Raw genomic sequence first — 15,679 nt, forward strand, 5'->3', positions numbered from 1 at the left:
GCTGCGCGGCCGCCGGCGCGCAGAACGATGCAGCTGCCGCCCGCGCTGCGCTCCCGTCTGCTGGGGGCACCCGGGGCGGCTAAGCCGCTGCCTGTGGAGCGGGACCCCGCGGCCGGGGCCCCGCCCTTCCACTTCGCGGCGCGGCGGGTGCGCTTCCCGCGGGACCACGAGTTCTTCGAGGTATGTGAGCGAAGGGGAGAGAAGGCAGTTGTCGGCGGGGACGGGGCCTGCGGGAGGGGCGGGGCCTGCGGGAGGGGCGGGGCCTGCAGTCGGGACGGAGCTGGAGGGGCGGGACCAACGAGCGGGGGCGGAGCCTAGGTCGGGACGGAGCTGGAGGGGCGGGACCAACGGGCGGGGGCGGAGCCTACGGTCGGGGAGGAGCTGGAGGGGCGTGACCAACGGGCGGGGGCGGGGCCTACGGTCGGGGAGGAGCTGGAGAGGTGGGCCTGCGAGGCGGGACCGATAGGGGGGCCCGTGCAGCCGCGCCCGGCCCCGGCCACCACACGTGTGTCCAGCAGGACGGGGATGTGCAGCGACACCTCTACCTCCAGGACGTGCTCACGCAGGTGACAGAGTCGCCCGAGAGGCCCAGGTGAGCGGCCCTGGGCCCAGTACCGCCCCCCGCCCCAGGCCCCGCCCGCCCTTCCCGGGTGCCCTGGTACCCCGCCCTCTGCCCTGTGGTCGGGCCTGGCAGCCTCACAGCTGGTCTGCGAATGCTAGGGTTTGGGATCGGGGAAGAACCCTCAAAGCTTTGTCAGGCTCCGTGGAGGGCGGGTGTGGCCCGGCAGCCGGAGGCCCTGAGCCAGGAGCAGAGCGGCCGTCCAGCGGGGGCTTCCTTCGCCAGGGTGCCCGAGTTCACCTGCCAGGCGGCGGGGTGCTGCCAGGTGTTCGACTCGCTGGAGAACTACGAGCACCACTACCACACCCTGCACAGAAACGTCTGCTCCTTCTGCGGACGGGCCTTCCCGTCCGTCCACCTGCTGGACGTCCACATTCTGGAGTGGCACGACTCGCTGTTCCAGATCCTGTCGGAACGGCAGGACATGGTGGGTGCCGCGTCCGCGTCCGCTGGCCCGAGTGCCGGCAGCTGGGGCGGGGGGGGGGCGGGGGCTGCCGCCGGGCCGTCTGCCTCGGTCCCAGTGCCCGGGGGTCAGGGGCGAGGCGAGGGCCACCGTGGGGACGGCGAGGGTCAGGGGCGAGGCGAGGGCTACCGTGGGGACGGCGAGGGGCCGGGCGGGGGTGACGGCGCCTGTGTTTCAGTACCAGTGCCTGGTGGAGGGCTGCGCGGAGAGGTTCCGGAGCGGCGGGGACCGGAAGGAGCACCTGGTGCGGCGGCACCTGTACCCGGCGGACTTCCGGTTCGACAAGCCGAAGCGGAGCGGAGGGTGCGCGAGGCGGGCGCGGCGGGCCGGGAGTTGGCGTGGAGACGGCGCGGGCGCGGGCGCGCTGCCCTGCCCTGGGGGTCTGGAGGGCTTCCGCGCGCGGGAAGGGTTTGCTGCCTGCTGGGCGGGACTGGGGTCTCCCGCTCCGGCCGTACCCCCCTCCCGGCAGCAGCCCCGGCCCCCGGGAGCGCGTCCCAGGCCGCGAGGCCCCGCACGCCCACCCTGACTTTCTTGGTCTGGCGGTGACTTGACCGCGGAGCTCTCTGGGCCTCGCGCCGGCGCTCGCGGGGATGCGGTCCGCGTTGCTCCGCTGCCTCTTTCCCCAGCCGCCCGGACGGGGCAGCTTGAGGTCTTCTCCGACCAGTGTCTCTCGGCAGGACTTGGCTCCTTAAAGTTAGGGCCTTGCGGGAGGGCGGGGCGCCACGGAGGAGCCTCGGAGGTGCGCTTGCTCCCCTTTGGGAGGGATCGCGTCCGGAGGGCCCCGCAGCGCTGTGTCGGGTAGGGTCCGGGAGGAGGGTCCGGGAGGAGCGCTCCGAGCCCCGGAGTGGAGGTCAGTGGCTTCCTCCCGCGAGGGCGTGAGACGACCGTCCCTGGAGCGCAGGCACCGTGGGGCCCGGGGCTCCTGTCGGGAGAGTAAGTGCAGCCGCCTGAGCTCGTGGACGTGGAGCCGTCGCGTGCCCGCTGGCGGCTGGTGTCGCCGTCCTCGCCGGTCTCCGCGGTGGAGTCGCGCCGCCCCACTAGCTGGAAACTGTGTCTGCGGGAAAAGGAGCACTTTGGTGGCGAGGGGCCCGTGAGGGAAGACGAGGCGACAGGGGCCGCCCCTCACGTCGCTGTCTCCACAGCCCAGCCACGCCTGGGGCCGCCGTGCAGGACTCCGCGGAAGCTCCGGGGGAGGCCGAGGAGCAGTCCGGAGGGGACGCCATGGAAGTCTGCTCCGATCGCGCAGCCCCCTGCCCGGAACCTGTGGGCCAGCGGCGGGCGTCCAGCCACAGGTCAGCGCCTGGCGTCTCTCCGCAGCAAGCTCCGCGCCTGTGTTTTATGACGGTGGTGCTGGGCCTGGGCAGGGTTCGCACTGGGGAGCGGACGCTGGGCCGGCGCTGCAGCTGCGGGCCTGGCGATGTGCTTCCTTGAACGTCCCCGCTTCTCGCTTCTCGTGCTTGCTCTGGGTCAGGTCAGGTCAGGAAGGCAGGGTGCCGCCTCCGCTTCGTATGGTGGCCTGCCCTGGGACGGAACGAACACCAGCGTAGTTGCTTAAGTTACGATCTACACGTCTGTCTTTCTCAGAGTAATTATGCTCTTATGGGCTTAAACTCGATTCCAAGTCTCATTTTGGGGAAAATGCTAGAAGGAAAGAGCCAGCAAACACAAACGGGCAGGAAGATGGGCTCGTGTCCCTCTGCCGCCCTCCCGCAGCCACCCCGACTTGGGCCTGCAGGTGGGTCCTGGAGGCCCCTGGCGGTCAGGATTTCTTCCAGATGGTGGGTCGCGAAAAGCCTGGGCCTGAAAACTTGGCAGCAGGGGCCCTCTTGGCCAGGTGTCCCAGGCAGGCATCCTGCTGGCTGGGAGGGTGTCCCTCAGGAAGCAGGTTCATGGCAGCTGGCCAGCCACAGGAAGGAGCTGCCCCAGGCCAGGGTACAGGGCATCCAGGGCAAGGAGAGCCCACGTGCTGAGTGTCCCACAAGGGAAAGAGGGGAGCCCCCAGAACAGGAAGAGCTTGTCCTCACGATGCTGCTTCTACGAGTGGGGTGTTTTGTTGGCAAAAACTGTGATGTTTAGTACAAAGACTTCTTTTCCTTTTCAGAATACCTTCTACCATCTGTTTCGGTCAAGGTGCGTCACGAGGATTTAAAAGCACCAAGAAAAGAAAGGAACACCAGTGAAAATATGGACAGGGAGCCACAGGCCTCCCAGCAGACCCCAGGGGACAGTTGCCTTTGGCAGGATGCGGTGTCCGTGGTGCGGCTTCTCTCGCCTTCTGCTGCGGCCACACTAGGACTTGGGCCTTTGCCACCCTTGATGCCAGTCCCTTGATGGACCAGCGTGTGACCGCAGAAGCAGAGGCAGGCCCACCGTTTCCAGAAGTGGCCCAGCACGTGGTCTGGGGAATGAAATGGGGGCCACCATCCTGCTTCCCTCTGCAGGGCTGGGACGCTGTGCTTTGTAAACTCGTAAACCCTTGCCTCTGGCAGTCTCTGGTCATCACCTGTGCATTGTTGGGCTGGGGACAGGAGAGAGCAGCAGCTGCCCCAGGCGATCTGTTCTCCGTGCTCCATCTCAGGAAGATTTACGAAGTGGCAGACCCCCGGGGGTGAGGGCAGCACGTGGCACTGAGTTGCTGATGGTCGTGGCTTGGCGAGAGGCTCCTGGGTCACCCATCCACCACATCCGTGATCGGACCTGATGGGTCTGGTGAGAACCAGAGACGGCTCATGTGCCGCAGCAGGGGCGCGTGGTGCCGCAGAGGGCAGTGCGGCCGGGGTGGTTTCTCCAAGGAAAGACTGTGATGGTGCAGAGGAGGGAGGGGGCTTTGGCCGGAGCTCCAGTGCCTGGCTAGTCGCGCCCGGCAGCAACGGGGCAGAGTTGTTGCACGCTCCCACAGATGAGCTGAGGTCGCCATCGGGAAAGTGGCGCTGGAGGCACCCAAACAGAAGCAGCGGCGTCCGCCGGGGCTCTCTGGGCCTGGCCGAGCGGGGCCCCGTCCCCATCGTGCGTGCACCTGGGGCACGTCTGGGCTGGCGGCTGGCTGGCTCCAGGTCAGGCAGCAGCAGGAGGGTGGGGCTCCTCCGTGTCGCATGGGCTCGGCCAGGGGCAGCGGGTGGCCATCTGTGGCTCTCCTGGCCTGGAGGCTGCCGCCCCAGCTCCTGCTGAGCCACACCCGTCGCTCTCCGGAGTCTGCGGCAAAGGGACTGTCAGGGCTGGCGTGTCACACCGGATGTTTCACGCAGTAAAAGCTGTAACTTATGGGAAAAGTCTGAAACCTAAAGCACAGGTCCTGGAACATCAGCAAGAGACCTAGTGTGCACTTCGTGGGTTGGGGGGAGGCGGTGTCCAGCCGTGGCTAGGGGCGATGTGGCAGGGCTGCCCCAGAGTCCCTTCTTTGGCTCTTGAAAAGCACAACATGGAGAAAAACGCAAACACACAAAACTCCCATTCTGTCTCCATCCACCTCCCCTCCGAGACCTTTCCTTCCCCGGCTCCTGCACGGCCGCATGCACGGCCTGGTCGTCTCTGGCCTTTCCACCGCGGCTCGTTCTGGTGAAGGTCGTCGGCCACGGCGTCGGCCCCTGTGAGGCTCTTGTGTCTTTGGGACCGTCCTGGGTTCCGGTGCTCGCTTCCGTCCCGCCCAGGAAGCTGCGCCTTCAGTCTGTCCTGGCTTTTCTGAGAGATGGGGGATGTCAGCCTTCAGTGTGGAGCGTTTCTGCTGCCAAACCTGGGTGTGGTTTCCAGGTCCAGCGTCAAGGGAAAACTCGATCGGACCGTTGATGACGAGCTTGTTTGCAGGGTGCGTGGCAGCCAGACGCCAGGACAGGCTGTCAGCAAGTATTTGGAGATGCTGAGCCTGCATTTGTCTATTTTTGGTGGGAAACGGGATTATTGTGCTTAGTATACAGGAAACAGTCAACACTTCATTATTTGGGAGACTGGAGCCCATTGGGGTGACCCCGTTTGTCCCTAATTCATGTGTGCGCGGTGACCCCGTTTGTCCCTAATCCGTGTGTGCGGTGCTCAGGCCCGCCGGGAGCAGAGCAGAGCACTGGGCCTTGCTCCTGTCCTGGGGCACCATGTCCTCAGCCTTTGCCGAGTTCCTTGAAATCATACTAAGAACCTCATGAGTCAGCTCAGTGCCCCTTGGCTCACCTTTTCTTTCTTCTCTTTTTGTGCCTTATTTTGGATGGAGTAGGTTTCTATTCTCGTTCTGACATTTGGGAGGTTAGGCACTCGTTTTATCTCAGAAATTTTAATATGTGAGTACTTGGGATCTAAGGTTCATCGGTGTTGTTTCCTTTCCCCCAAACAGTACCAGGAGTGTGGAGTTTCCCTCCGCCGGCTGGTGTGGCGTCCGTGATGAGAGGTGCGCACTGGCGTCCAGGTCCTCTCTGTGTCCCCACAGGAGTGTCCTGCCGTGTCCCCGTCGTTTGCACCTGCTTCTGCTGGGTGTTTCCTCTTGCCTCAGACCCGTTTGGTTGTCCTTTGCCTAATGAATCTCTTTAGAATTTCCTTTAGTGAAGGTCACAGTCATAAGTTCTCAATTCTCTTTGCTGGGGAAAGTTCTGTTCTTGTTCTCGGAGGATGGTTTGGTCAGGAATACAGCACTCGGTTGGCAGGTTTTGCCCCAAGCAAGTGGGGTGTGGGTCGCATTGGTCTCATCGCTGCTGCCGAGGGTTCCGCAGCCAGTTTTGTCTCCGTTCCTCAGAGGGGCTCAGTCTGGTCTCTGTCATTGCTGTTCCGTGGCTCCCTAGACGGTGAAGGGACTGCATCCGTGTGCTGCTGGCTCTTCCCTCCGTTGTGCGAGCCTGGGGTCCTGTTGCCCCACAGGCTGCCTCTCCCACATTCTCTGTTCCTTCTCCTTCTCCAGCTCCAGCCACGCGTGTGTCAGACCTCGCCCGCAGTCACCAGCCCTTCCGTATTGTCCATTCCCGTGTGGTCTTTGCTTCGTTCTGGACGATTTCTTCAGACCTACTTTCCAGTTCACAATTTTTCTTATCAGTTACATCAGATTTGCTGTTAAACTCTTTCAGGTTTTATTTTCAACAATTATCATCTTCAATTTTGTTAGTTCTTTTTTGTTTTTCTAATTCCTTGTATTTTCATAGCTTTTTGTCCATCACATTTTCTTTCTTTCTTATTTTTTTTTTTAAAAAGATTTTAATTATTTGACAGAGACACAGCAAGAGAGGGAATACAAGCAGGGAGAGGGAGAGGGAGAAGCAGACTCCCCGCTGACCAGGGGGCCTGATGTGGGGCTTGATCCCAGGACCCTGAGACCATGACTTGAGCCGAAGGCAGAGGCTTTAACCCACTGAGCCACTCAGGCACCCTTAAAAGGCATTTTATTCAGTAAAATTTTTAATGACTAAAGACTAAAACCAGCTCAAGTGTCCCAAATAGCATCGAGAACTAAGTTTTTTTGGCATCGTAAAATGAAGTTACAGATTTAAGATCAACGAACTTAATAGATGCCTTGTAGTCCTAAATTTGAATTCGAAGCATTGCTATATGCTCATTACATATACTTAACATGTTCCAATATGGGTATATTGTTAAATCAGTGTTATTCCTGAAAAGACTGGATTCATTTTTAGGAGTCAAGGAAGTTATTAAAGGATGCTAAGGTCAGACTCAGGAGCCAGCTCAACTAGGGTCCCCTGTCCAGAGACACAGCGACTTGCTCATTTGTGAGAATCACAATTGCAGCTGAATGAAACAGATCAAATATATTTAAGCCTTTGAGCTCATAGCGTTTTTTTTTTTTTTTTAAGATTTATTTATTTTTGGGAGGGAGGGGCAGAAGCGGGGGAAGAGAGAGTCTTAAATAGATTCCGTGTTGAGTGCAGAACCCAACATGGGGCTCAGTCCTATGACCCTGAGATCACGACCCGAGCCGAAATCAAGAGTCAGATGCTTAGCTGACTGTGCCACCCAGGTGCCCCTCAGAGTGATTCTTTAAAAACAAAAAATGTCAAGCCCCAGGACATTCCCAAAGCAGTGAAATAGTGGTGAAGACTGGTAGGAGCAGAGGCCAGTTCACAGGAGAGAACCCAGAAATAAGGAAACTGGGAGGAACCTCCTGGGGTCAATAAATACGAAACACTGACCTCTGAAACCCAGGAGGCCAGAATTTGATTGGCTTAGTCTGTAGAGGAATTTGTGCTCAGGGCATTGTTGACAACAGTAGAGCAATCAGCTGGCAAGCAGGGGTCAGGGAAAGAGGAGGTGAGTCCCAGGAAAGCACTATTCTCCTAGGGGTCTGAGGGTTACCCAAAGCTGCACAGTCCTATGGACACATCAGAGGCTCAGCATGTTAAGGGTGTGGAGGTGGAAAGGAATAGTCTTCACTCAAATAATCCAGCCACATACTAAACAGATAAGCAAGTAAATAATTATAGTCCCCAGAGAAGGGGGACTGGTACCCAGAGTTCTTGTGATATATTACCTATAATGTGCAATTTCCAACAAAAAAATACGAGGCATGCGAAGAAAGGAATGTACAACCCTTGTATCTGAAAAGCAAGGAACAGAAACTGTGGGCAGGACAGGGTGTCAGGTTTATCAGAAAAGACTTCAAAGTAGCCATCATAAACATTTCACAGAACTAAAGGAAACTATGGTAAAATGATTAAGGAAGGGATGAGTACAATGTCTTATCAACAATGAGATAGAAATTATTTTAAAAAGAACTAAGGGAAAATTCTGGAGTTGAAAAATACGATACCTGAAATTTTTTAAAAGCCCACTGGAGGGGCTCCACAGTAGAGCTGAACTAACAGGAGAAAGAATAAATGAACATGAAGATAGCTTAGTTGCGATTGTGTATGATGAAGAACAGAAAGGAAAAATAATGAAAAAACACGAAGGGTGCCTCAGGGAAAACTGCGGCACCATTAAGAACACCAGCACACTAGTGATGGGAACACTAGAGGGAGAGAGAAAGGAGCAAAAACTGAAGAAGTCATGGCTAAAGACTTCCTAAACTCAGAAAAACAAGTTACCTAACATCTAGGACTCTCAGTGAATTCCAAGTAGGATAAACATAGGGACCGGCTGGGCACATTATAATAAAAATGCTGAAAGTCAAAGACAAGGAAAAATCTTGAAAACAAGATCAGAGCTCCTGGGTGGCTCAGTCCGTTAAGGTTTGACTTCTGATCTCGGCGTGCCATCCTGGGTGTGGAGCCCACTTTAAAAATTAAAAAGCAACAAGACCAAATGACTCATTACTTACAAGGGAACCTCGGTAAACGTAAGAGGAGTTCCCAGCAGAAGTAATGGAGGCCAGGCGATAGGAGGAGAACATATTCCAAGTGCTTCGAGAGAATTCTATATCCAGTAATCAGAATGAAAATAGGGATGTTATTACATACCTAATAGATAGAGGAAGAGCTAGGAAGGAATGTTATGAGTAGTTTTATGCTAACAGAGTCAGAGAACTCAGATGAAACAGGTTCCCAGAAAGACGGGCTGAAACCGACTCAAGAGTAATGGGCAGTCTGAATAGCCCTGTAACCGGTAAAAACACCAAATTAGTAAACAACAACAATCTGCCCGTAAAGAAAAGCCGAGAAGCTCAGGACCAGACAGTTTCTCTGGTTCTACCAGTTACCTAAAGAATTCATAGCAATTTTTAAAAAAGTCTTCCAAAACAGAGCATAGGAGGAAACACTTCCCAACTCCCTTTTGTGAGTCTAGTACTGCTTTGTCATCAGAACCAGACAAGGACACACAAGAAAAGGAAAGCATAGTCTAATACCTCTTGTGAATACGGATGCAGAGATCCTCAGCAAACATCAACAGACCAAATCAACAACATGTAAAAAGAATCACACAGCACAGCTACGTGGGATCTAACCCAAGAACGATAGGTCGCTTTAACACCAGAAAATCGCCTGGTGTACTACCTCATAGCATAGTATCAATACAAGAAAAAACGAAAAGCACTGGGTCATCTCCACTCATACAGAAAAATCATTTGACAAGAACCCAAACCCTTTCACGATAAAAAGACTAAAAAAACTAAGCTTGGAAGGGAACTTCCTTGATCTGTTAATGGACATCTATGAAAGCCCACAGCTCGCATCATATGTAATGTGAAAGCCTGGATGCTTTCAGGGGCAAGATAAGGACACTTCTGTCCAATGTTGTGCTGAGGTTCTAGCCAGGGCAGCGAGGCAAGAAAAAGAAGACACATCCAGATTTGAAAGGAAGAAGTAAAAGTATTTCTATTCTCAGAAGACATGATCTTGTATATAGAAGATCCTAAGGAACCCACTGAAAAATGATGAAAAGCAGCAAGCTCAACAAGGTTGCAGGGTAAAGGATCAATATACAAAATGGATTATATTTCTACACACGTGCAATGAACAATCCAAAAGTAGAAATAAATGATTTCATTTACAATAGCATCAATAGAGATAACATACTTGGGAATAAATTTCCCCCCAAGTATTAAATGCACGTTCTGAGGGTTGTACAATGTTGCTCAAAGAATGAAAGGTCTAAAGAATTGGAGAAAATTTCATTCCTGTGATTGGAAGACTCGATGTTGTTAAAATGGCAATATTCCCCGATCTACAGAGTTAGAGTGGTCTCCATCAGAATCCCTGTGGGTTTCTTCGTGGAAATTAATGTGCTCAATTCTAAAATTCCTATGGAGTTGCAAGGGACCCAGAACAGCCAAAACAATCTTGACAGATAACAAAATTTTGCAGTTTCAAAACTTACTACAAAGTAACAGTAACCATGACACTGCGGTACCTGCAGAAAGACACACGGATTAATGGGATAGAATTGAGAGTCTGGAAACAAACACACACACCTGTGGCCTACTGGTGGGGACAGAATGATCTTCCCAACACATGGTACCGGGAGAGCTGGACGTGCACATGCCAGAGAAAGGGGCATGCACCTGAGAAATGAAAATCCGTGTCCGCACAGAACCCCACACGCTACTCATAGTAGTCGAAAGGTGGGAACAACCCAAAGATCCGTCAGCTGACGAATAGATAAACACGTGGTGTATTCAAATGATGAAATGTTCTTTGGCCGTAAAAAGGAATGAAGCTATTACCTGCTCTGACACAGAAGGGCCTCGAAAACATGACACTGAGCGGACAAAGCCAGACACACACGCAAACACGCGTGCGGTCAGAGGATAGGATTCCGTCTCCAGAAGCGCACGCGGACCCGTGCACAGGGAGGCAGGCGTGTCTGCCGTGTCCCGGGGGCCGCGCGGCGCTAACCTCCTGCTGCTGCCGTTTTGCTGGACCTGCTTGAACAGCTATAGCCCCGGTCCGTCATTTGTTATCTTTTTTTTTGCCTAAATGTGTCAAATCTCCCAGGTTTATTCTAGGAATTCACACTAGTGTCAACATTGGAGAATCTTTACCACATTAACAGACTGAGGGGAAACATCATCTCAATCAATATATGCAGGAAAAGAATCTGATAAAAGTACAACATTCACTGAGGGTAGAATTTGTATTAATTAGTTGCAGAAGCGAACTGCAGTCACCTGGAAAAGGTGTTTCAAGAAACCACCACATGCATATTATGCTCACAGTGAAGTGTTAAAAGTGTTATCTTTAAAAAACAAGAATGAGACCCAGAGGCCCCTTCCGGCAGCTTCCGTGCACACCGAGGCCGGAGGCGCTGGCTGCCCAGTGACAGCAAAGAGCTCAGGTGCGCCCCATTGTGCGCACTTCAGCTCCGTTCATGGAAGCGCCGACACCAAGTTGCAACAGAGCAAGAACGCAGGTCTCCAGCCCGTGGCCTCCCGCCTCCCGCAGGGTCGCAGGCCCCGGGCCTCCGGGCCGCTCTCACAGTCCCAAGCGGTAGACAGGGGCCTGAGGGGGCAGGGGTGAGTACGTCATTCTGCGTTCTACACATTTTCAAAGTACAACCTGGAAAAAAGCAGCACCCTCGGATGCTTAAAGGACTAGCGTCGCCGCTGGGTGTGGGTCTCGGGTGCTCGCCCCGCACCCTCCGAGCTCCTTCCCCCCCACCCGCGCCGCCTCTGCGGCCGAGCGGAGCTTCCCGAGTTGTGTCCGCTCCAGCGCCGCACGGTGCTCGTTCTTAACGGCCTCGTCGGCGGAAGACGGCCGTGCGGAGCACCAGCAGCAGCGAAACGGTCCATTCAGGGGGGAGACCCCAGTTCCGTAGACGTCAGAATGACGGCACCAGCTCTCGCGGCCACGCGACAGCTTCACCTACCGTCAGGCGAAGAAACGTGCAGCCCGTCTGCCCAAAGATGCCGCCGGAACACGCAGACACTGGGGCCTGGGCAGGTCCTGGGGCCACAAAGAAGCGGCGGCGGAGCCCCCCGGAGCAGGTGCCTGCATCTCAGGACGCAGAGATGGTGGCGTTCTTTAGCAATCACCGCACCCCACGGAAAGTAGTGTGCCCTGGCCACGTGACGCCTTGCAGTGCAAACACACGTGTGAAGTCACATGTCCTGGTGGGAACGGTAGGCGCCACCCCACTGCCCAGCTTAAGAAGGACCCTGGGGTCCCATTCCCAGAAGTCCCATGAGGAGCCTCTGCCCTCTAGGCAACGGCTTCTTTGTGATCTTTGGGACCCACGGTCAGACGGCGGGAGTCCCTCCCAGAGAGATACTGGAACAGAATTGTCCTTGTCCTCCTTCTGCGGGCCCACAGACATGGGACCTGTGGCTGGGCGTCCACGTCGGGGATGGGCCTAGAGCAGCACCCTTAACGCAGAGCGGGCAGCGTTGTGGCAGGGGCTCCAAGAGCTGCCTGTGCCGGGGAAGTGCCCGAGAACCAGAGTGAATGAGCCCGACTGGCCCGAACCCAGCCACTGGACCAGCAGGACACTGACTTGGGAGCCTCGGGGCCAAGTCCCAAGGCTTGGTGGCCTTTGGGCCACCCAGACCAGCCAGGCCTATGATTACACCACTCGTTTAATGAGAGTGATAGGACGCCCAGGCTGGCTCACGTCTGGGCGCTCCACAGTCCCAGCGCCTACGTTCACCCCTACCGCAGTCACCCACAGTCCGCACCGTTGCACAGCTCGACCCATTTTGGCCCCCCCAAAGAGGCGTGGTTGGCCTTGAACGGCGCTCCTCTCCCCCTCGTCTGTTGGTCTCCCAAGGGCAGGGCTGGTATCTCTGAGTCCACCAGCAGTAGCTGGGCGTGGAACACACGAGAGGGCACAGACCGGGGTGGGGCATGACTTTGGAGATCAGGGTGTCTGTCCCAAGACGAGGGTGGCAGAGGCCCCAGGCCTCCGTGCAGGTTCCTGATGGGTCAACCCTTCCATGTTCGCTCTGGCAAGCTTGGGACACCCTCTGGGCCTCTGAGAACTTCCATCAGAGACGCACTGGCTGGAAGAGAGACCAGCACGTCCACACGGCTTGGGGATCTGGCCCAGGACATGTAGGAACCTGAGTCCTCTGAGAGAGAAGGCAAACAGGCAGCAAGTCTCAGGAGGAGGGACAGTCCCTGCCCAAGGCAGAAGCCCTCTCCAGAACAGCAGACAGACTAGGTCTTGACAAGCAACAAGGGTGCCGGGCTAGTGGGCCCTTGACCAGGCAGGTGTCTTGGGCTTTAAAATCCATCATGAATTCTCATTTCCCTGACACATAGGGAGAATAATGGCTACTAGTAGGCAAGTTCATGCAATATTAGGACTTTTGGGAGCCTCTGCTCAGTAAAACCAGGTCCTCCCTCTCCTGGGGCTGGCAGCACCAGTCTGGGGCAGCCATCCTGCGTCCTGTCTGGAGGGAAAGGCTTGGAATCCCCCCACCCTGTGGTCTGGGTGGGCAGTGTGCAGGGCGGGCGGGGCCAGAGAGGGGCTGCTGCAGCCCCAAGCCACAGCAAGGGCAGGAAAAACGGACCCTCTGGGTCTTTGTGTGCACCTTCAGCAGCCCCCTGGGCCGAGGCTGAGTGTTGGGGACGCTGAGAGGGACACCATCGGCTTCCTTAACCCAATTCCTGGGTTAGTAAAGCAGCGGTGGCGGCTGAGCCGCTGGTCCCTGGCCATCACCCCCCTCCGCCCCTGCTGGGCAGGCAGGTGGACCAACAGGACCAAAACTCGGAGCTGCGGGTCCTGCGACCAGGGCAGCAGCGCAAGGGGCAGCTTCATCCCCATTCCTGCGCACCCCCTGCCCAGTGCGCTGCCCCCGCAGGGCTACACCTGCCACAGGCGCTCACCCGCACGCATTCACACACGCACACACATCCACACACATTCACACACACACACACACGCACAAACACGCACAAACACACACGCACACACGCACACGCACACACACACACACATACACACGCCTACAGACAGCATTTCGCCGAAGGCTGCAGGGCCTTCTCCAGGAAAACAGTAATTTGTGGGCAAAATTTCTAAAATCAGCGTGAACTTTGGTCAGGATGGCAGCACAGCTGGTCAGTGGAAGTGACTAGAAAGTTCGTTTAACACTCCTGGCACCAAACTATTGTCACCTCCTTGTTCGGGCCTCAGTTTCTTGCCGAAGCCCCAAATCATGGAGCCAGTTCTGAGTGTCCTGCTTAAGGTAGGAGGGGTGCGGGAGACGCCACAGAGTGAACCTCAGAACACCTCACTAGCTCCTTTGCCCAAAATGGGAAGCTCTGCGGTGGCCCCTTCCAAAGATGAAGCTGCCCCTCCTTCCCTGCAGAGAAGTTTGTAGGAATGTGATTGTTTGAAAGACCCATGAGATATCCCAAGTAAGCTCGAGGCAGCAGTCATACATGTATTAACAATAGCAGAAACATAAAAACTGAAAAACCAAACAGAACAAGAAGTGCGGGGGTCCTCCCCAGAGCCGCAGTTCCGCGAGAGGACACCACGTCGGGGGCCGGCGCCCCTGGCGCGGGGGACCCACCTCGCAGGCCCCGCCGTGGAAGCCAGCAGCTCCCTGCCCGCGCCCTCCCTCCCCGCTTGACCTAGGACAGGTAATACATGCGGTAGGCAGCGAGGGGCGCGGCGAGGAGTCCCGGCACCCGAGGCAGGGTGCCCGCTGCGCCCCGGGACCCGGCTGGGGAGCCAGGCAGGGGCGCGCCCAGGGCGAAGGGCAGGGCGAATGCAGGCAGCAGCGGCTCAGCCGCCAGCTTGAGCTGCTCCAGCTCCGAGTCCTGCAGCCTCTTGGCCTTGGCGCGGCGGTTCTGAAACCAGATCTTGACCTGCGTCTCCGAGAGGCTCAGGCTGCTGGAAAACTCGGCGCGCTCCGCGACGGACAGGTACCGCTGCTGGCGGAACTTGCGCTCCAGCGCCAGCAGCTGCGCGGCGGTGAAGGGAGTCCGCGGCTTGCGGTTGCTCTTGTGTTTTCGGAGGGTGCAGGGTGGAGGGCTGGGGGCGCCTGCGAGGAGAGAAAAGCACAAAGCGGGCGCTCAGACGCCAGCAGTGCGCGCCTCTTTCCGACACTTTCGAGTCCCCGCAAAGGCTGGTTACCAATGCAAGTGTCGGCCCTGAGGGAAGTCGACACTCCAGAAGCCCCTGGGGCCAGAGAACAAGGCATCAGGGAGACCGTGTGCGCGCGGCCGGGGCGGTGGGCACTGGGCTCGCGCTCTGCTCCTCAGGTCGGCTGCCCCGCAGGCCGGGGAGGAGGTTAACTCTGCCCATTTGGAGAAGCGAGAAGCTTGGGCGGGAGGCGGCCGCAAGAACCGAGCGGCTCTCGGAGGGGGGGGGGGGATTCGGCCAAGCAGAAGTTAAGCATGGCGGGGACGGACGGGGTCGGGGGATGCTTGGGCCGGGAAGCTCTGAGCCCCAAAGCCGCGGGCTCACGGGTTTCGGACTCTGCCTCGGAGCTGGCGTGGGCCGCAGGAGCCGCCGCGGGCTGGCGCGCGCGCGAGGCCTCGGGTGGGCTCGTTTCTTTCTTTGCCCCCCAGCCAGGCGCCTTAGCCGCTGCTTTGCGAAGTTAAGAGCGACAGCGCCCTTCCCGCGCTCGTCCTCCGAGCCTGGGCCGGATAAGGGCTTCTCTCGCTGCCCGGACCATGCGACAGGGCACTTACGTGGGGAGGACGAGCGGGCAGCCGTCGGGAACCAGGCCCAGGGCTCCGCGGTGCGCCGTGGCCACTCCTCCCGGGGCTCTGCGGGCTCCGAGTCCAGCCCGCGCTCCGCCTCCAGCAGCGACTCGACGCTAAAGGGCAGCGGGCCGGGCCCCGCGCGCCCGCCGCCGCCCGTCTGGAGTCCAGCGGGGTTCATGCCGAGCGACGCCGGGGCCATGCGCAGGCCGGCGGGCGCAGGGCTGGCGGGCCCCGCAGACACCACGAGAGGGTCGCGCGCGGCACGGTTGCCGAGGGCCTGGCGGCGCCCGCGCGCTCGGGACCCTATACGGAGGCGGTGCCCCTTTCATGCGCCGCCATCCAATCGCTGCGGCCGCGGCAGCGTGAGCCTGGGTGTCCATTGGCTTCGTTGACCTGGTGGGAGGGGGGCGGGATGGACAGGGAGGGGCGGGTCCGCCGCTTAGGACCCTAAGCCCCAGGTCCCCGCCGGCTTGGCGCGCCCAGGTCCCTCTCCCAGCGCCCGCTGGCCTCTCCTGGAGCTCTGCCGGCCGGGCCCGCCTCCACCCCGGGAGCACGCAGAGCTGGCCCCAGGTTCCCCAAAGG

At 57.8% G+C, this 15,679-nt stretch overlaps 2 protein-coding genes across 2 annotated transcripts; one reads left to right on the forward strand and one right to left on the reverse strand.

Annotated features, from left to right (window-relative positions):
• Positions 1-12: 12 nt before the first annotated feature.
• ZNF511 (zinc finger protein 511) lies at positions 13-3,570 on the forward strand. Its single transcript, XM_044240782.1, has 6 exons — positions 13-180; positions 519-592; positions 845-1,046; positions 1,261-1,385; positions 2,225-2,374; positions 3,184-3,570. Exons 1-6 carry the CDS (start codon positions 28-30, stop codon positions 3,260-3,262), a joined length of 783 nt encoding a protein of 260 aa, XP_044096717.1. The 5' UTR covers positions 13-27; the 3' UTR covers positions 3,263-3,570.
• Positions 3,571-14,017: 10,447 nt separating this feature from the next.
• Positions 14,018-15,436, reverse strand: LOC122901237 (homeobox protein MSX-3-like). The gene is given in 3 exon segments (XM_044240774.1): positions 14,018-14,430; positions 15,083-15,331; positions 15,334-15,436. Coding segments are annotated over 3 exon segments (765 nt in total).
• Positions 15,437-15,679: the final 243 nt, after the last annotated feature.

The sequence above is a fragment of the Neovison vison genome, chromosome 2, assembly GCF_020171115.1.
Source record: "Neovison vison isolate M4711 chromosome 2, ASM_NN_V1, whole genome shotgun sequence".
Lineage (NCBI taxonomy): Eukaryota > Metazoa > Chordata > Mammalia > Carnivora > Mustelidae > Neogale > Neogale vison.

Coding starts and splice junctions, on each gene's coding strand:
- ZNF511 (XM_044240782.1), top strand. CDS start 28: ATGCAGCTGCCGCCCGCGCTGCGCTCCCGTCTGCTGGGGGCACCCGGG. Junction 593..844: donor GAGTCGCCCGAGAGGCCCAG/GTGAGCGGCCCT, acceptor TTCCTTCGCCAG/GGTGCCCGAGTTCACCTGCC. Junction 2,375..3,183: donor CGGCGGGCGTCCAGCCACAG/GTCAGCGCCTGG, acceptor TTTCCTTTTCAG/AATACCTTCTACCATCTGTT.